The sequence below is a fragment of the Equus asinus genome, chromosome 15 (assembly GCF_041296235.1).
Source record: "Equus asinus isolate D_3611 breed Donkey chromosome 15, EquAss-T2T_v2, whole genome shotgun sequence".
NCBI classification, from domain to species: domain Eukaryota; kingdom Metazoa; phylum Chordata; class Mammalia; order Perissodactyla; family Equidae; genus Equus; species Equus asinus.
This window is the reverse complement of record NC_091804.1, coordinates 30,201,503-30,222,801: the sequence shown is the minus strand read 5'-3', so window position 1 is coordinate 30,222,801 and position 21,299 is coordinate 30,201,503. Positions and strand designations below refer to the sequence as shown.

Here is a 21,299-nt window from a genome sequence, read left to right as displayed (position 1 = left end):
TCAGGGATGAATTCAGGAATGCACACTAAGGCCTTCTTTGGCAGAGAAGCAGAGAACCAAAGTCCTTGTCTAAACAGCTCAAGCATTTTCTTTGAAAAAAGACAAGCCAGAGCACATGAAAAGATCTGTGACTTCTGGCAAGTCTCCTCATTCGAACACAGAGATAGTCACATCAATATTCACGTTGCTGAGGAAGGCAGGACCCTGACACTTGCTCTACGTCGTCTAACTTTTATCTGGATATTTTCTCTTTTACAGTTTGGATCATTTCCTTCTTCCCCACTGCAACACTATAAAAAAAAACCCTGCATAAATAGCTACTGGGTGACACACTCCTAGAGTTAAAGAGAAAAATGCCAGGGAGCAAAAAAACAAAAAAGTACTTGAGCAATCACCAAACAAAAGTTGTTTATATTTATTTAATGCTAACAACACAGATATCCTAAAGAAGAGACAGACAATTAAGAAACAGTTTTTTCTAAGCAGGATTTTGATCAAAAAAATTAGTGATTCAAACCTCTAAAACAGAAGAGCACACAAATCTAGAAAAATGCAAAACATATTTTCTCTCTTACCTGAATTAACCTGAGAACCCCTAAACCTTCTCCTTAAAAGATATCAATATTAAAATTGTGCAAAGAAACTGTACCCTTAGTGTTTAAACCGTAAAACCAATACGTGGTTTATACATGACAAAAATAAAATAAAAGCATATAAAATGAGGTGCAGGTTATAGAAGCCAAAGGAAATCAGGTGACTAAGTCAGGTGGGAGAAAGGCAGTCAGGGACAGGAGACATGCGTAAAGCAGGACGCTCGGACCTTGTCGACTGCAAGCCCGGATGAACCCAGGCGGCTCTCAACGCTGAGCAGTCACTGATAGGAGGGATAAAGTGGCATATCTCTAACAGCCAGCAAATTAACTGATGCTCTGGCAAAAGTTCCAGGATTGAAACTGAGGTAGTTTTCAGTAAGGAATGTTCTCCTCGAGAGCATGGCCAGCATGTGGTTGAGCCGGGACCTGATACCAGCAAAGTGAAACTGCCGCTCTTGATTCAAGTTTCTAAATGAGTCTCTTAAGCACAGATCCAGGTGAGGGGCGCCCCAGTACTTGGCAGGGACGAAGTCAGGGGCTCTGACGGAAGTCTGGGAGCCGATGGAGCTTGCCACAGAGCCTTGGGAAGACAGAGAGGAGGACGACTTCAAACTGGAAGATCTCGACACAGACATCTTGGACACCGGTGACTCCTCTTTAGACTGGGTGCCCTGAGAAAAGAGAACATACTCGTCCACATCAGTCTGGGTGGTGGTCGACGTGGACTGAACCATGGTTTGGGAGCTCGCTACCCTGGTGGTGACTGTGGTTTGGGTCCCAGCACAGGCTGTGGCGGTGCTGGTTTGTGTTCCTGCATCGCTCAGGCTCACTGCTGGCATCCCCTCTCCTAGCTCTGTCTGAGTGGCAGCATCGGTCACCTGTCCCCTCTCTGCTTCATCCTTATGGCTGTTGAAGCAGTCTTCCTCACTGACGGTGGAGGACTCGGAGTCGTGGCGCCTGGCCTCTGCCCTGCCCTCGGCAGGCACCTCATACTCCAGCTCGGCCTTCTTGGGGGTGCTTGAGAGCCTGGCCAGCCGCAGCCGCAGCAGGTTGCCCAACGTGAGCTCCTTGGACAGTGGTTTCCGGTCAACTAGATGGTCAAACTTGCCACTGATCCGGAAGTGGGAGAGGAGCTTGGAGCTGATGGGCTTGGACTGTGCATATAAGATTCGGAATTCCAGATCGAAGTGTTCAACCACTTGGCCAGACAGAATGACCAAGTTACTGCTATTTAATTTGCCATCTGTCCATGTAAAACTGAAGGATTAAAAACAAACAAACAGAAGCTGGTAAAGATGCGCAACCTTAGTTTACTTATTGTCGATCTGAGAAATAAAGCCCAGATATCCTGCTACGTAAGAGTCACAACTTTGGTGACAGCATCTAGTGTGAATTCAACCAGCCTTAACACAGGTAGATAACATACGTATACATAATCATAAAGTAACATAAAAAAGTAAAAAGGCCCACTGTTTAACCAACACACTAAAACCTGTGCATCCTCAGTCTCAGAGTTTTTAAAAATTAGAAAGGGCTTCTAAAATATTCAGGCCAGTGCCCTCATTTTAGAAGTGAGAAAACAGGCTAATATATGTCACCACGGGAGGACAGTGGGAGACCCTAGATTAGGCCCCTGGCCTTAAGAATTGCCAGTGCAGTGCTCCCTGCTCCGGCCTCCAGAGCTGCCATTTTCACAAAGGGAGATGGTATTGTTATTTTAATGATGAGCTGATTAGTGACCACATGCCTCTGCCTGTCCAGCATCCCTTTTCCCTCCACCGGTGACAGAACCATGACTAACTCAGCCAAGAAGATTTTCATTTATGTGCCCTTTCCAATCACAATAGGGGTGGGCGTATGACCCAGGCTGGCCAGAGTATCCTATCCCCTCAGATGCAAGGACCTATCCAGGGTGGGGAAGTGACCCAGCTGGGACTAAGTGATTTTTCAAGAACTGATATCAGTGCTAGGAGAAAGAAAATCTATCTCCTTGGAAGATAGCTACTAAAGGCCACAGAAGTAAGCCTGGGTCTTTGTCTTCAAATGGAGAGCCTGACTGAGAACAAAGATCAACCAGGGAAAAGCAGAACTGGGAGACGGTGTTCTGATATATGTATGGCCTCTAGGTCAAGATGAACTGAAAACCAACTGGACCTTCTACACTTCCAAGTTATGAGTCAAGGAATTCCATTCTGCAGAAAGTAGTTTAAGTTAGCTTTCTGCACTTGCAATCACCCCATTGATATAGAAATGCATATTAAGAGTAGGATGTTTTAAATGAGAGATCATAAAACACGGTATCAACTGTCTCTTGCAACCAAGAATCCTGGCGAATGCAAATTCTGCCTTGAGAACTGCCTTCAAAGCCTGAGAAGGAAAATTCCTTTGAAAACCCTCAATGAGATAATGCCAACAAGACACCTATCCAACACCAGGATTATAAAATATCCTCAACAAACGGAAGCTGTCATCTCCCTCCTCCTCCCCAGTGGTAGCCTATTTCATCTGTAGAGGGGAGTTTTTATATTTTAGAATAACCAAAAACCATTTGGAGCTACGTTTGGTTAATATAGATAAATCCTACTTTGGGTGAAAATCTGGTTTCCTCCCGTCATTTGTAAACTCCTTATGAAAGAGTTCACACTGTGTTCTGAGCTGGGAGAGTACTGTTTGAAAAGAAAGGCATCAGGAGTTTCCTGATCTTAGCGCCTCATTCTCCACAAATCTTTGCATGTCCACTTTTACTCACAGCTGACATACAATTATCACTCAGCAATGTGCATTTCTTCAAAAATGAGTTTTTCTTTTTTAAACTCTAGAGACACACCCCATGCATAACAACAGACAATCTAGGGCAGGGGTGGCAAAACACACTACCATTGGAGCCACAGAAGTACAAATGGCCTATCCTAACCTCCGAGATGAGGGTTAACCACTCATTATCTCCACCCTCTATTCAACTTCCCTGCTCTCTACCTAAGTCGCCTTTGCCAAAGTCAGGCTTCAAAGGTGGGGTCAGATCCATGGATCAGTACTTTCTAGACTAAGGCACTAAATTACAAGGCTTGAAGCAAGGTGAAGGATTTCAGTATCAGGTGACAGCTTCGGCTCTGCCCTCCACACTGATGCCAATGCCTGCAAATGCCCTTACCTTCAAGTGAGGAGGGACCAGGGGGGTCAAAGTCCCCAAGGAACAAGACTCGAGACTGCTCCTGTCACTGTTAACCCCAATTCGTCCACTGTAGGCCTGGCCCATCTTCAAAACCTCTATCACTAGTTTTTCGTCTTGAATCTAGGACGCTGGGGTCTCCAGGCAAGTTTCAACCTCACACTTCAGCTGTGTGGACCGCAGGGCAGAGGAGGGCGCTCACCTGACTACCTCCTGTAGGAAGAGGGTCTGAGTAAGCTACTCACTTACTCATAAGCTATTCATTCACTGGAATGCTTGGCCATAAAGGCTTGCATTGAGAGGGAAAAAAAGCTTTTACCTTTATAGCATGGTTCCTCTAAAAAGTTTAGATTAATAAGCATGGACAGGTTAGAATCTTACCTGTAGGAGCCTGTAGCCACTCGAATGCCATCAATCAATGTGAACTTTTCATGAACCTTCCCAACAATTTTAGTTCCTGACCTCGCATAGTAGATATTTCCTGTAATAGTCCGGACTGTCATCAGCTGTTGGCGGGCCGGAGTGGGAGAAAAAGAAATGAATGATCCAGTGAGCAAATGATTCAGATAAGAGGGCTTAGTTTACAAGCCCTCTTAGTTTACCAAACAGACAAACTTATCGGCAGATGAGTGGCTCATGGTCACCATTCCGTGTAACAATGCACCTGGTACAGATGATTCTCAGGACTCAAAGAATGCTGCTTCAACATTTTCTCCATCTTCTCACATGCCCTTTTCCTACTTTTTTTCTTTTTTGAGGAAGATTAACCCTGAGCTAACATCTGCTGCCAATCCTCCTCTTTTTGCTGAGGAAGACTGGCCCTGAGCTAACAACCATGCGCATCTTCCTCTACTTTATATGTGGGACACCTACCACAGCATGGCTTGCCAAGCGGTGCCCTGTCTGCACCCGGGATCTGAACCAACAAACCCCAGGCCTCCAAAGCATAAGGTGCCCACTTAACCGCTGCACCACCGGGCCAGCTCCTCTTACATTTATTTTTGAGACCCTTGGTTCATGTGCGCCCATGCTCTAAGACTGACTTTTTGGGGGGATACTAAACAACAAAATCTAAGAAATGATTTTGAAACAAAATGTGGCAATGAAATCATCAAAGGAAACACTAGTAATGACATTTTTACAAAGGCTTAAAGAAGCGGTTAATATGTCTCCTTCTCTTTTGTTTAATAGGGCCAGCCCTATCATATTTCAAAATAAAAACATGGCAAGACATAATATCACTTCTGTGGTATTCTTACCAAAATGCATAAACTGAATTTAACTGTGAGGAAACATCAAACCCAAATTCTATAGAAAACTGGGTAACAGTCTTCAACAGCATCAAGACTCTAAAAGACAGAGAAAGATAGAGGCACAGGTCCTGATGAGAGGAAGCTAAGGAGACATGACAACTAGAGGGTGTGGTCCTGCATTGGGTCCTGGACAAGAAAAAGGGCATTTGTGGAATGATTAGCAAAGTTTATAAGGTCTGTTGAATACATAATAGTATTATATCAAGTTTATTTCCTGATTTTGAAATTTGTACTGAGGTTTGTAAGATGTTAAATTTGGAGAATTTGGGCAAAGAGTATTCAGAAATTCCTGACACTATTTTTTAACTCCTTTGTAAATCTTAAATTATTCAACATGAAAATTGAAAATCACAAACAAACTAGGAACTTCCATAAAGGTACATACATATGGGAGGGGGAGGGCTTCCTGGAGGAGGGAATGATTCCTGAGCTTCAAAGGATCAACACATAACAAGCATAAAAACACCACCATGGGGGCTGGGCCCGTGGCCGAGTGGTTAAGTTCGCGCGCTCCGCTGCAGGCGGCCCAGTGTTTCATTGGTTCGAATCCTGGGCACGGACATGGCACTGCTCATCAAGCCATGCTGAGGCAGCGTCCCACATGCCACAACTAGAAGGACCCACAATGAAGAATATACAACTATGTACCGGGGGGCTTTGGGGAGAAAAAGGAAAAAATAATAAAAAAAAAAAATCTTTAAAAAAAAAAACATCACCATGGGCAGACTCAGGCGTGGTGTTGTGCGTCTTTCCCTTTGGCACTTATCTGAACGTTGTGTGGGCCTCTGGGATCGTGGCCAAAGCACTTTTCAGCATGTGCGCACAAACGTGTGAGCAAGTTCCTGCAGACAGGACACCCAACGTTCTGAACAAGCTGCAGGGCCAGGGCATGGGGGAGGAAGTTGGCCCCCCTCGGGAGGGTACAGATTCACCAGCACAGACACGTCCTGGTGAGAGAAGATGGTGCTTGCCCAGGGAGAAGTTAAGACGCTGAGGAAACCGGTGAGGCCAGAGGGACAGACCCTTCAACCCCTCCTCGAGGATTTGGACACCCATGAAGGCAGCAACCAACAGTGGCAACTGAGTCGGTGAATACTGCTGGATTTCTGCTGAGTACATGAATCAGAGCCAATGACTTGATTAAAGTTGTAGCCAAAACTACTCTGTGATTTTCCTGCTGCTGACAGGCCTCATTACAGAAAGAGCACCTTGAAATTAAACACTGACACCTTCAATTTCTTCACCTGGCTCTATACGGGCAGTCACAGACTGAATATTTGGCTAAATGATAATGTGCTTTTCCATGCCTGACTCTTGCTCTCCTCGCGTCCACCTGATCTCATCCTTTGACTGCTGGGCCACATGGCTGGCTCGTTTCACTTGGTCTCCAGGCTCCAATCCTACCTCCATGATGAATTTGCTTTGTAGCACTAGTGACAAATTAGTAACCACCTAATTAAACCCCATCTTTCACTTCCTCTTTAGGGAAAAGAATTAACAAGAACTCTGCGAGAGAAGTTAAATAGCCAAAATTTTGCAAACCAAATTGCTTGATAATAACCAGGAGTAAGTTTATGTCCCCGATGCAGTACCCGATATCACCAGAGCCCAAAGTCTTTGTTCAGTTGGCTTACTGCTTTATTTCCAATACCTAGAACAGTGTGTGGCTCACATAGGTGATGAACTAAGTTGATGAATTTGCTTAATTTTTAAAAAAAGAACAGTGTTAATAAACATGACCATTTTTCTTGCCTCTTTCCACTAAAGAAAACAAGCTAACTAAGCTGTGTAACCTTACATTTAAATACTTAAGTTCTCACAACCAGAGGCACTTACAACTAGAATATACAACTATATACCAGGGGGCTTTGGGGAGAAGAAGAAGAAAAAAAAAAACATTGGCAATAGATGTTAGCTCAGGCACTAATCTTTAAAAAAAAAAAAAAGTGTTTAAAAAAATACTTAAGTTCAAATTACTTTCATGCGCAGAGCAAAGCATATTAAAAAGTCTACTTTTATAATAATGAGAAATGAGAAGCAGCCTGTGACAGTGATAAGAACACTGGGGCTAGAGGGAGCCCACGGATGGGAGTCAAACCCCAGCCCCACTACTTCTAGTTGGAGACACTGGGCTCTGTGTCACCACTGCCCCATCTAAGTAAAACATGGGTATAATGTTTCCTCTGACCTGCTAGGGCTGCTGTGAGGATTAACTTGTTTAACATTTGTCGAGAGCCTAGGATGCTACCAAGGACAGAGCAGGAGTCCATAACTTGGGGTCATTACGATTAGAACTGGAGCCTAACAGAGCCACTGTGAGAGCCGTGGCTTCCAAGGCAGCCTCTGCCGTCACCAGTCGAGCTCCTTTTCAGGAGGCAGCACGACGTGGGGGAGAGGCAGAGGTTTGAATCCTGATTTCTGTCGTTTCTTTCCTGTGAGACTTCAGGCAAATTACTTTGCTCAGGGCCTCAGTCCCCTCTCTTGTAAGTGCAGATACCACCATCTACCGCCATGCAGACTTGTCACGTGTGTTGACTGTCCTGAAACCAGAAATAATGTAACACAAACCTTTTCCTGTTCAGGATGAACTTTCAGATCCATGCACATATCCAAAAACTGAGAGAGCAGGGCCTGGTCCAGAAGGATGTATACAGCCACTCCTTGTTTCCGACATATTTCCTGCAGGTCTCTGAAGATGTCGATGTCGGTGAAAACATCCATCACCACAGCAATCACCTGCAGGGTGAGGCAGAGGGAAGCGCAAGCTGTCAGCTCACAAGAACCCCACCTTACAGCTCACCATCCGACTCTGGACCCCATCTCAGAGCTGGGAAAGGATCCCAGCCTACGATATCCTTCCTTCTCCTTCTGCAGGATCAGTTTCCCCCCCGGCACACACAGACTCCTCTCTGTCTCCAAAGACGCTCAGGCCACTGAATCGTATACATCTTGACTTGGCCCGACTAACCCTCCAACCGCCTCTCAGCCACTCACCTCCACGCTGACATATTTCTCATAAATACAGATTAACCCACTGCCCTGCAGTCCTATGAACCTGTCCCACTCAACTTCTCTTCCTTTACCAAAACTCCCGTCTTACAGGCTCAGCTCAGACCAGCAAGCTGTCTAGGTTCTATGCCTAACACACTGTCATGTCAGCACGTTGCTTCCCCACCAGCTTCAGTTTTCTATGTCTGTGAAACAATAAAACCTTAGCTTCTCTCTGAGGCCCCTTCTAGGTGTAACATTTTCCAAGTCTGTGATATTGATTATTGCCTGATTTTGGATCATAATCTCTGATATTTTTATTACAATCTAGAAAGGCCCACCCCATCCACCATCAACTCATGACTTGAAACTAATCAGCCCAGGCCAGCAGATTCCCCGTCTTCTGCCTCTAACGCTGCAAACCACATTTCCACGTTCTACTCTCTCTGCTAGTGAGGGTCTAACCAATCGGCTTCCTCAGCACCAGCCTCCCCTCTATAAAAGGTGGTCTCAGTAACCCTTTGGTATTTGTCCACAGTGCAGGGCCTTGTAAGAACATGGAAATATGTCCTAAGGATTCTGCCCTGATGCTTGGACCTGTCCTTCCTTCTCCCCACCCACGTGGCTCCATCGCACCTCCTGATCCATTCTCTACACGGCATTAGACTACGTTAACAGCTGCCTCAGCCATGTGGCCTTGGGCAAATTACAGTGGTTTCGAATCTGTTTCCTTAGCTGCAAAATAGGTTTGCAATGAGAACTAAAGGACTGTTACAAAAGACCCCTTAAGTATCTGTTCACTGATTCACTTTTCCAGCCCAGACACTGAGCCATCCAGACAGTTCAACACAGGGAGACACCTGCCTGCTCCCAGCTTTCCTTGCTGAAGAGAGACCGCTCTAGCTGCAAAGCCTCTCCTCACTCCTCGGCGGATTTAAAATCGTGGTCCTCAGCCAACTCCTGGCAGGGCTGTGGGGGTGTCAAAGCATCTAGGCTTAGAAGCCAGTTGCTGCAAACCGAGTGAGGGCCAGGGGTGTGCGCTAAGGGAAGTGCTGCTGCAGCCAAGGTGGGAGCCCTCCTGCAGTCTGGAGCTCCCCCGACCTCAGCAGAAACACGCGTCTCTTACAGTCACAGTAACTTCTTCTGAATGTTCAGGTAATTTACTTATAGGTCTCACCTCTTCTTCGGGAACATGGGGCCTTGAACGGGAACGATTCATCGCTGTGGCCCCAGAGGACTCAGGACCATACCTGACAGTCACCACCCCTTAAGCATGTGGGGGTTGAAGAAGAAATGCAAAGACTAGGAGGCGATTTTGCTGTCTTTCTCCAACACCCCGAGTCCCACCTCCCAGGATGAGGGACCTTGAAACACCAGCTCCTGGGAAGTCATTGCGGTGAGCGAGTCTGGAAAGACCAATTTCTCTCTCTGGCTGCCTTCCCCCTCCCCTCCCCAATGTTGACGAAGCCCCAGCTGTGAGCTATTCTTGGTAAAGGGTATAACTAAATCCACCAGACATAGTGATTTAAAGAACAACAAAAGTACTCTCTGAATTAGTGGAATCTTCAGAACTTTATATCCTCCAATGCGTTTTTACACGTCCTACTTTGAATTGTATCTATCCCATTCATTCAGGTCATGTAACATAGTGGTTAAAAGGCAGACAGGCCTGAGCACAGACCCCAGCTATGGCTTACTAGCTGTGTGACCCTTGGCAAGTTGCTTAATCTCTCTGAGCCTCAGTTTGCCCCTCTGGAAGACATGGATCTACATCAAAGGGCTGTTTCAAGCATTAAATGAGACAGAATGTGGAAAGGGTTTAGCTCAGGTATGAAAAAGGGGTTCAGTTATACAGCCAGCACTTCTTCAGTCTACTGTGTACCGAATCCTGAACAAGGCAGAAAGATGGCTATAAAGAATTTACGTAAACCTGACTTATCCACAGAGAAAGGACATGGGATGCAGGGAAGCAATAGATATGTAAGAGACAATTAAATCAGGGGAACACGGAGGGGAGGAGTGAGGGAGACGGTAAAGCTCCTCCCTTGCAGTGGTGGACACACCACAGGTACTTAAATGTTTACCAAAGAAGAGCAGAGGATTGCCAGAGGTGACAGCATTTGAGCTGAATCACAAGTAAGGACAAGATCTGGACAGGGGAGGAGAGACGGGGAGGGCATTCAGGCAGGAAGCCACCTGATGACAGAGGAAGAGGTAGGAAATGATGGGGTATGCACCAGTTTGGCTGAAACATGGAACACGCATGAAAGCAAACAACAGGACCTGACTGGGAGACGGGTGAAGGAGCAAGACAATAGGAGGCCTGGAATGCCAACCAAGGAAGCAGTGTCATACAGGCAACGGGGGAGGAGGTTTAAGGAGAGCGATGAGTTCAAAGTGTTGAACCCAGCAGGGCAGATGCTGATGCGGCCCCACCTCCTCCACAAGCCCACACACCCAAGTGCCTGCGACACAGCAGCACTTAGACACTTTTTAGGTTCAGCAAACATTTAGAAGGACTAAAGACCAAAGGAAGAAAAATCAGTGAGAGAGGTTTTAACAACAGGCCAAGCGGGAAGCAACAAGGGTTGCAGAGAAGGGAAGGGGGCCTGTGGGAGAGCCAAGTAATGGACTGCCAAGTAATGCTACCACTGCAAGCAAGAGGCTGGGGGAGGAAAGAAAGGGGGGTGGGAAGAGGTAGAGGCAGGTTCAGGTCCACACAAACAGGAAAAGAAACAAGCTTGAGAGAGAGACCTCGAAACTGACTGTGAAGTGGCAGTGAAACCTTCACAAAGGGGTTCTGCACACACAGGTGTAAGAATGCGAGTAGCGTGCACAGGAGAAGCCAGAGGAAGAGAAATCTAGGGTCGACCTCTGTCCTCAAGAAACCCAGTCCAAAGAGAGAGAGAGGAGACAGCAGGGGTAACACTGTGTATGAGGCCCATGGATGTGCACTGGGACAGAGACCAGAGAACCACCAGCTGGCCAGGTTAGAGAGGGCTGGAGGGTTGCTGGGGTGGGGACCCAGGAGCAGGGCCCACAGCATAAGGCGCCCGCCAAACTGAATTTTGATGCAGCGCTTAACAAAACAACTGTACAAACAACATCCTTCTTAGGTAGTGAGTAAGCACTGAATTTGCTATTGGTTTCATTGTTTAGTTTTAAAGACTTAACCTGTCCTGTGTGCGTTGAAATAATCTGGATTTGATCCCTGGTCCCTAGCAGCCACGGGGTGTTTACAGGGTCGATGGAGGAGTTTTGTTCCTGACTCCCCTGTACCCACAGCCCCTCCTCTCTTCCTAGAGCAGGACTCATGAAAGACTTCTGCAGGAGGAACAGCCCTATGCATGGAAGCAATCAGCAGAAAGGCCTGCCTTCCTTCAAGACCCCAGCCCCACTCCCCTAAACTCTCCCTCCTCAGCCCCCTTCTCCCCCATGCAACCAAGCCCTGCAGAGTTGGACTGAGCCAGGGGTTTTTCAATCTCTGAAGGGACAGTCTCTTCACTGAGCTGAGCAATGGCCTGGACTCATTCAATAGCCAGCCAAGTGTCTGCTTGCCAAGGCCAGACACATCTCCTAGATGCTGGTGTTCACGCTGCAGGCTGCTGGGCCCTACAAGTACACCTGGACTTGAAAGATGGTGCAGAAACTGGTCATTGCTCCCACTCCCTGAGGCACAATGTTGGGCGGACAAAGGAGAAACACATCAGAAGGCAGGCATCCCATGCCCATCAAGTGCCCATGTGCTTACTGTGGACACTGCCTTCTCCCGGCCCATTCTGCATAGAGCCTGCCCACTCTCTTAGGGCAAGAGAGCTCTGCAAGTGGTGGCTCCTGAGAGTCTAGTCTAGGGTCAGTGCCCATCTGCAACTCAGTGAAAATCGGTCACAACATGATACCTAAGGAGGAAACATCCATCTGTCAGAAGCCTGGATGGCTGATCTGCTGCCAGGTGCCCCACACTGTTCCTGTGCTTCTCCAGCCACATCCGGAGCAGCCACACCTGTGTCAGGGCCATGTCTGTCACCACTGCAGGTGACAAAACCCCAAGCCTTACCCCCTCAGTCACTCCAACTGTCCCTTGCTGATTTATACTAAGGGACTCAGTGATCCACAGAGGAACAGAGTAGTGATCACACTGCGGGCATCCTCAGTCTTTGGGGAAAGGCACAGACCCTGTTTTCATTACTTTTCACATAGAACTGGAATCTCCACTTGCCTTCTTGCACAAAAGTTCTAAAGGGATAGCTAGAGATTTCAAAACCCCATTAATTCTTACCCCCAATTTACAAATAAGAAAACTAAAGCTTCTTTGGAGAAGTTAGGTAACTTGTTCAAAGTGACAGACTTAAGCAAATGCAAGGGCTGGAATTTCAACCCAGGTCTGGGCGAACCCAGGGCTACCTATTTTAAAAGCGTTAGACTAAATATTATTCCAAACAAGCCTAACGTTCAGTCTTCAAATGACTGAGAGCTTGGAGTAAATCCTGAAAGGATCAGTAGAGTATTCCACAAAGTACATGGGACCAAACCCACCTCAGAGGATGATTCCTAGTAACACAAAGCAATTCACAGAACAAACATTAAGGAAACCTGGAATGCCCTGGGACACCAGGCACCTTCTCTCTGCAGGTATTGCTGACTAATCCAGAATGGACAGAATCAGGAAACCTTGGGAAGCACAGATGTTACATCTGTCCAACATGGCAGCCACGAGCCACAAGTGGCAGCGAATACTTGAAATACGGCTGGTGTGACAGAGGAACTGAATTTTTCACTGTATTCCACTCTAACAGGATGTAACATTAGACCTGGACTTGGACCTGGCTCCTCCACTTTCAAGCACCAGACCCTCAAGCAAGATACTTAAGTTCTGTTGGCTTCTGTAATTTACAAATACTACCCATCTTGTATACCCATCTTGCTTGGGGGTCCAGTCAAGAGAGAATCCATGTAAACACTTGACAGTTTCTGGAAAGCCCTAGACAGCTCTAGAAAGCCCTCATATGGCAGCTAGTCATCTTCTTAGTCCCAGTTCTGCCACTATCTCTGGGCAAGTCATTCTACCTGAGCCCAGTGTCCTCAAACAAGGCTCCTTCTAGCTCTGAAATCTGATTCATGCACCCTCAGTGGGCTGCTCTGGGTCCTCAGCAGGCACATGAGCAGCCTCAAGGGGCCACTCAGGGCCAGTCATTCCAGTTCTCATTCCTGCTTTTCCTCTGCTTGAAGCAGGAAGCTCATGTCAACCACCCCTTCCCACTGCACCTGTTTCTCTCCCTTCCCACCCAGTCATAAAGCAAGGACATGTGTGCAACACGCTTGCAATTCTACCAAAGGTGTGCACACATTCAAAGATGCGTCAACCTGTCCAGCGGCCAACAACGGGCTGTTTGCTGAATTCCTCCTGCTGACCACACAACACCCACACTCGACTCCCTTCAGTTCTTCTGGGCTCTTGCCACTTCTTCTGGAGATCCTCTTGCTAAAAAAAGCAAAAGATATATTTCCTCCCCAGTTATTACATGTTTTAACAGAACAGATATTATCTCCTTGGAATTTCTTTAAAAGTCTTTAAATAACTATCTTGATATCATCTTCAGGGTTTAAAAACAAAAAGTGTAAATTTCCACAGCAAAACCTAAATTTATTTGTGCATGTTGTATTCTCCAAGTTTCACAGGCTGTTATAAAATTAACAATTTAAGTATCAGACTAAAGTGCTGGTGGAGCCGCAGTCTGCAGACAGTGGCACGATGCCTGTCTGAGGAAGGCAGGGGTCAGGGAGCCACAGCGGTACAGGGACTGACCACACACAGCTGCATTTCCTCTGCACTGTTCCAGCATGAAGTACATGGGCGGGCTGGGCTTTTAGAAAGGGAGGGAAAAGCATCAAGAGGTTTTTGTGGGGGCTAGGGGTTATCATTCTGAGTTATTTTTATTTTATAATTATGTAAAACATTTGCCTGGCTCCAAAATCCAATCTACAAAGCAAGGTACATTCAGAGACACCTAGCTTCCATCCTTGTCCCTTCCCTCCTTTTTTCTTCTTTCCCTTCCTCCCTGCCCATTAAGATAATAATTTCAGTTAGTTTCTGGTTTATTCTTCCATTTTTTTAAATATAAATAAGTACATATAAACATACTTGTTCAATACAAACAAGTGTGTGTACTATGTATACAGGTCTGTGTCTGTGTATACACATTTGCAGCCCCCCGTAGATGAAAGGCAGCATATGACACACACCGCTCTAGACAAGTACTGTCCAACAGAACCTTCTGAGATGATGGAGATGTTCTCTATCTGTGCTGTCCTACATGGGAGACACTCGCCACAAGCAGCAAGCGAATACTTGAAACATGACTAGTGTGACAGAGGAACTCAATTTTTCACCGTATTCCATTTTAAGTCACATGAATTTGAATGGCCACATGTGGTGATGGCTACCACACTGGTCAATGCAGGTCTAGACACTTCGTAACAGAAGGCAGAGCTAGTCCTCACCCCTCTCAGAGCTGCAGGATGCTCCACTGTGTGGCAGGTCAGTTTACTCACCAATCCTCGACTGAAGGCTGGCTGAGCTCCCTCCAGTCTTCCGCTATTATAATTAGTGCCACAGCAAACAGCCCAGTGCAATGCCCATTCATATTTTCACCAGTGCATCTTTGGAGGAGATACACAGACATGGAATTGCTAGGTCAATGAGTAAATACAACCGAAATTTTGCTGAATGTTGCCAAATTCCTATCCATAGGTTCTATCACCTATCAATTCCATCAGGATTTTTTAAAAGCCACTACTTTTTCCTGAGAGAATTTATCCTATATCCGTAAATGAACCAGAGAACAATCCTGCAGTTTCTCTACTGTCTGATGGATGCTAGGTGAAAAGAATAAAGAAATGAAATGGTAGACAGAAAATGGAATGGTGGGTGCCGGGGTGGGGAGGAAAAGAGAATGGAGAGTTAGAGTTTAAGGGGTACAGAGTTTCAGATTGGGAAGAAGGAAATATTCTGGAGATGGATGGTGGTGATGGTTGCAGAATGTCAATGTACTTAATGCCTCTGAATGCACACTTAAAAACAGTTACAGTGGTAAATTTTGTTGTGTATATTTTACCATAATTTTTTTAAAAAAGGAAATGAAATGGCTAATGACTCTAAAATCCTTAACCTGACACATAAAATCAAAAGGAAGGGATAAAAAGCAGCCACATTTAGTCTGGTATGAAACATCCTAAAATGATACATCAGTTAGACTTTTCTAGGCCTGTGGTTCTCAAACAGGGGCAATTTTGCCTCCCAGAGGGACATTTGGTAATGTCTGGAGACTTCTGTTTTAATTGTGGCAAAATATAAAATACATAACATAAATTTGCCATCTTAATCATTTTAAAGTGTACAATTCAGCCGCATTAATTACATTTACAATGTGTGCGACCATCACCGTTTCCACAACTTTTTCATCACCACAAACAGAAACTCTGTAACCAGGGGCTGGCCCCATGGCCGAGTGGTTAAGTTCACGTGCTCCGCTGCAGGTGGCCCAGTGTTTTGTTGGTTCGAATCCTGGGCGCAGACGTGGCACCACTCATCAAGCCATGCTGAGGCGGTATCCCACATGCCACAACTAGAAGGATCCACAACGAAGAATACACAACTATGTACTCCAGGGCTTTAGGGAGAAAAAGGAAAAAAAATAAAATCTTTAAAAAAAAAAAAAGAAACTCGGTAACCATTAAGCAATAACTCCCCATTCCCCCGGGAGACATTTTTGCATGTCATGCCTATTTGCAAGGGGGCAGGTGCTTCTGGCATCCAGTGGAGGGAGGCGAGGGATACTACTCAGCATCCTATAACGCACAGGACAGCCCCCAGGACAAAGAATGCCAATAGTGGCGAGGCTGAGAAAGCCTGCCCTGGGTTGATATGGGCATCCATCCAGAACAGGAACTGATCCCACTGCACAGGTTTTACTCTAACTCACAGGAGAGTCTAGCAAGATCAGGAGGGCCTTAATTCGGATACATCCACAGGCACACCAGGGGCCTTTGACAAATTGCTCAGCGGCTACTCCCCCTGGCAGGACTCTTTGTCAATGCAGTCATCGCTTCTGCTAACGTTCAGGTTATCAAATGGATGCCCAAGGATAAGGTCACAGCAAAAGTGCCTCTTCAGAACAAAAGCACAAAGGAAACAGGCAGCTGGTAAGATCGAGGACTCTGAGGAGTGCGGAACCTGCTGGTAGGATGACTTTGCCCATGAACTCCCATTCAGAAACCAGGAACAGCCCAACAGCCACAGCAGAAGCACACTGCCAAATGAAGGCATGCTGCGCTTCCAGGCAAGGCCTCCACTCCCACCTGACTTGTGGGGGCCACGGCCCAGCCAAACACTGATTCACATGGCAACCGAGACAAAGAACCGAATGATTCATCAACAAATACAGTAGTATATGGATAGATTCTGCAGTAGGCGTGGAAAGGAAAAATCCTGTATGGTTTAAAATTACCCTGAAAATTCCTTCGGAAGCAAACATCTGAGCTCTCAAAACGTCCAAAGAGGCAGTGTTTCCTCCCGCTTTACGAAGCTCAACCGAGCACTAGGTCAGCAGTCAGCATGCATTCAGAAGCCATGCCGTACATGAATCGTGTGCTTTTTAAACGCTGTACCTCCCTCAACGGGGCAGAATGCCCACACTTTGAAAGGCGCACAGAAACTGAGCCCAGGGAGGCAGTGGCAGAGTCACAGCCCGTCACACCTACTCTGGGACAAGTACTTGCTGAGGGAAAGGCAGGCAGAATCATCCAAACTATTTCAGTACCTTCCTTCGGACCTCTCCCCTCCCCCAAAACTCACATAGCCGAACAATCAAAGGTGCACACGGTAGGTCTCCACAGTATCTAATGAACACCTGTTCCCTACAAGGGGCCCTTCAAGGCTTAACAGCTCAACGAAGCAGCATGAGTCCCAGGTGAGGGTGAAACCTATCTCAGAACCACCCGTTCAGACTGCAAGGCCAGGATTAGACACCACCATTTACCCAGTGACCTTGGTTTCTTGTGCCTGTACCCTAACCACTCCAGTCTTCTTCCTGCAAAGGGTAGATATAGTACTGTCACTGTCATTTTCCCATTTATAGGATATGTAATGTGGGAATAAAAAGTCCAAATCTTCAGAAAACATTAAAAGTCTTCAGCCTGCTGAAAACTACCAAAGTACCAACTCTTCATGGCAGGCCGGCCACGTGGAACAGTCATTAAGTGTGTGATCTTGGGCACGTTACTTAACCTCTCTGTGCCTGGTCTCTTCTTAACTGTGGCCCCCACCTAGGGCTGGGAGGGTTAAATGAGATCATCCAGGTAAAGCGCTTAGCATAGAAACGGACCCCTTGAAAGTGCTCAAACATATCATCAAGTGCTTTCGCCATGAGAATGCAGACGCAGAAGGGCTTCCCATCTTGTCCTCAAACAGCCTGAGACCTGCACCGTCACGGTCCTGTCTCAGGTACTGGACTTCAAAGGGAGTGGCCAGAGTGCTGCAGCCACTCTTGTGTACAAAACACACACCTCTAACTGGAGCAGCAGCACTTGACCAGCCACCAGATTAGCTCTCTGTTACCTGTCTCCTCCACAAGCCTGTCCACCCGAGGATGGAGACGGCTCCTTATCTCCACATGGCACAAGGCAGAGCGGGGTGGCTGGCAGTGGTTAAGAGATGCTGTGCCTCACTTTGAGTCCTGGCTCCATCATTCCTTCTCTATGCCTCAGTTCCATCACCTCCAAAATAGAGATAACAATTGCACCTGCCTCGAGATGACCTGGAACGGTGCCTGGCAGAGAAAGCATTACTATGGTTTTTGTTTTTTTAAATAAAAGAGCTGGTCTCTGAGACCTCAAGTTTAGCCCGTCTCAAATTCAACTCATCTCCCCACCCCTACCCTCACCCTATTCTCCCTCCTGTATTCGAATTGGGTAGCACTGCTGCCCACCCAAACTAAAATATCCCAATCCTCCTCAGCTCTTCCTATACCTTCTCCTCCTTGGCCTTGCCTATTCTCCTCCTCCCCTCCCCTCCCACTACCCTTCCAGGCCATCTAGTGACCAAGGCCTGTCAATTCTACCCAAAACCTTTACCCTGCCCAACCCCTCGGCACTGCCTTAGCACACACCCTCTTCTCGGACGTGGATCCCCGTGGCCTCCTCCCTACAACCATCCCAGACATCAGTTTCACCCCTCTCTAACCCATCCTCCTTCATGCTCCCACCAGAATTACTGCTCAGGAACACCAATCTGATCGTGTTCCTCTCCTCCCTCTAAACCTTCAATGACTCCCCACTGCTCCTTCAAGTTGTGTGCAAAGCCTTCGACGGTCTGGCCCCAGTCTCCCCCTTCAGCCTCCTCTCCTACCACTAACCCTTACACACGCTCTGCTCCAGCTGTGAGGAACTTGGCTGCCTCCAAACATGCCAGGTCCTTTCACACTTCTGGGCAGGTCCCTGTCCTCTGCCCTGGCAAGGCCCACCCATCCCATCCTCCTGGACTCAACTCTCAGGTCACCATCACTCCTGAGGTTTTCTTTCTTCAGCCTCTCCCCACTGCCTGTAGCAACCTCCTCACCACTTCCCACTGGCAGCCTGTCAACTCTGAAGCGCAGGTAAGAATCATGCCCTTCACCTGTGGCCCCAGCCCCCGGCACAGAGTCTTGATACACAGTAGACACTGAATAAGCACACGATTTGGCATATGGCAGAGATGCTGAAAATCCTCATCAGATTTAAAGGTAACGTGCCTCTTTTCTCAGTTAAAATCACCCAGGTTCCAAATACAGAATCTTGAAGGTACGAGTGTGTAACTGGGCTAGGACACAGAAGAGGGCAGGAGGTTCCACCCAGGAATCAGTATTACCAAATGCCCACAGGGCAAAGGAAGTCTGAGCGCCAGTGTGGAGCCCGTTCTAAGGCCAGCACGAGTTTACGGACAGTTTTCCCTCTGGCCTTAGCTCCAGTGCCCCTTCACTACCAGTAAGAACTGGAGCTGAGCAAGAGGACAGGGCAATCCCTCCCTCTCTTTCATGGAGCCCCTTTCACTATTCTCAAGTTCCAAGTGCCCAAGTTCTCCTGGAGGTGAGTTTTGGGAATGCACACCTACCCCACAATTGTGCCTTTTTCTATTTTTGTAATCTCCTCACTGAACCCACAAGTGTCTGCTGCATCAAAAGGACCCTGAGCACACCCAAAGCACTGGAGGGCTGATACGAGCCTAGCTGGAGCCCACATCTACACTCCCACAGGCAAGGCACTAGCCCACTGTATCCCCTACCCACTGCCATCCCACCATCAGGCAAAGAACAACCAGCATCAGGAACGCTGGACTTGATGCACAGATACTGTAACCCACAGTCAGCCACACTCACGTACCTCAACCAAGTTTTACCATGGCCTGGGGTTCACCTGCCATGTCCCTGGCACAGGCAGCCAGCCAGGAAGCTGGGCAGTGCCAGTCAGCAAGCAAGGTGGTAGCTGACCACAGCTCTGGACTAAGGTGTCTGCCGCCCCACCCTACCTGCCCCACCCACCTTGCCTGCTGCATTTATCTTCCCTGACCCCCAGGTCCCCAGCACTCAGCTGCAGTGTCATCCTGGCTGGCAGGGAGACAAGACTTCTCTTTGCACCCCAACACCATGTCACACTAAGAGGCCGCCAACTGCATCAAAACCCACTGTGAATACAGAGATGACCTAATGCAGGAGCATCTGCGTTTTAGGAAGCTGCTACTAACTAGAGCCGCCCCCAGCCTATGGAAAAGCAAACCCCCTGCCCCACCCATTCACAGAAGCAACAACTTCTCCTCCGGTCTGTGGCAGGAGGGAAACGGACGGCTCCCACTTTGCCACTCTCTATGTATTTGCTTTCTACAACATAAACTCGGAGATGACTAGCAAAAATAGATTCCTAATGCCCACAGTTGTATCTGAGGACAATCTTTCAAGAATTTTTTCCTAGGTAATGCATCTCCTAAGATACCCCTGAACGTGGGATCTAGTGTTGGCACACGGCCAGAAAAACTGGCAATCTGGTTTGGTTTTAACTGAAATTTGGAACTGGAAGTATTTCTGCTCCCCTCTCCCAAGGTATGTGAATGTTAGGAGATGGACCGCGGGCACAATTCGCATCCTTGGGGGCTGAGGCTTCTCCCAATCTCCCCTGACACAAGGAGCAGCCAGAGGAATTAGGGACCCGAGGGAATACAAGCAGAGCAGGACGAGTCGGGGCCCCAGGGACCACCCGGCTCGCGCTCCTGGCAGGCTTCAGTTCCCCATTCTTGAAGAATTCTGTCCGACTGGGGGCCGAGGCGACCCGAGGAATCGGGCCGGGCCGCTCACCTCTCGCGCGGAGCGGAGCTGCTGGCGCAGCGCGTCCTTGCAGCCATAGGGGCCGCCGGCGCCCGCGCCGCGGGGCTGAAAGTGCGCCTCGACGCGCGTGGCGCCGCGGTAGGCACCCTGGTAGAAGGCGGGCCAGCCCAGCTCCAGCAGCGGCGGCTCCAGGTCCGACTGCTCGGGGAAGTAGGTGCCCGACGAGCAGTCGTGCGACGAGCCGAAGGAGTCCTCCGCCCCCGCCGCCGCGCCCTCCTGGCCGGGCGGCTCGGCCGCGCGCAGGATGGCGCGCACCTCGTCGGGGTTCAGGAAGCGGCCCAGGCGCTCGCGTCGTAGGAAGGCCGAGAAGGCGTCGGGGCCGCCCGCCACCAGCTCCTCGAGCGCCAGGCGCCGCGCCTCGCTGTACAGTTCGGCCAGGTTGGGCGGCCCGCACGGCGACAAGCAGGCGGCCGGCAGCTCGTCCAGGACGTCGGACCGCAGAGCCATGGCGACGCTCCGACCGGACCAGGCTCGGGCGGGCGCGCGCGTGCAGCCCGCTTTATAGGCACCTTTGAATCTAACCGGCCCGCGCCCCGGCCCTCCCATTGGCTGCCGCCACAGCGGAGGCTGGACGCAGAGCACGCAGCCACGGCCCCGCCCCTTGACGTGCTATTGGCTGGCTCTCGGCCTTGCCCCGCCCCGCGCCTCCTCATTGGCTGCTGGCGGCGGCCGAGCCACGCCCGCGCTCCGGGATTGCTTCGCGGGATTTAAATTTGGTGACTGTGCTGCCTCCGACGTAGCTGTTCTTGCTCCGACTTTGCGGGGAAACGAGCTCTTCTCGGTGTGCTAGAGAGAGCCTGCCGGGCCTGAGCGTCCGTGTTGCCCG

At 48.4% G+C, this 21,299-nt stretch overlaps 1 protein-coding gene across 1 annotated transcript; it reads right to left on the bottom strand.

Moving 5' to 3' along the window:
* Positions 1-383: 383 nt before the first annotated feature.
* On the bottom strand, positions 384-20,987 carry FAM83D (family with sequence similarity 83 member D). Its single transcript, XM_014847199.3, has 4 exons — positions 20,444-20,987; positions 7,644-7,811; positions 4,144-4,268; positions 384-1,850 (listed from the first exon to the last, which is right to left on the bottom strand). Exons 1-4 carry the CDS (start codon positions 20,918-20,920, stop codon positions 872-874), a joined length of 1,749 nt encoding a protein of 582 aa, XP_014702685.1. The 5' UTR covers positions 20,921-20,987; the 3' UTR covers positions 384-871.
* Positions 20,988-21,299: the final 312 nt, after the last annotated feature.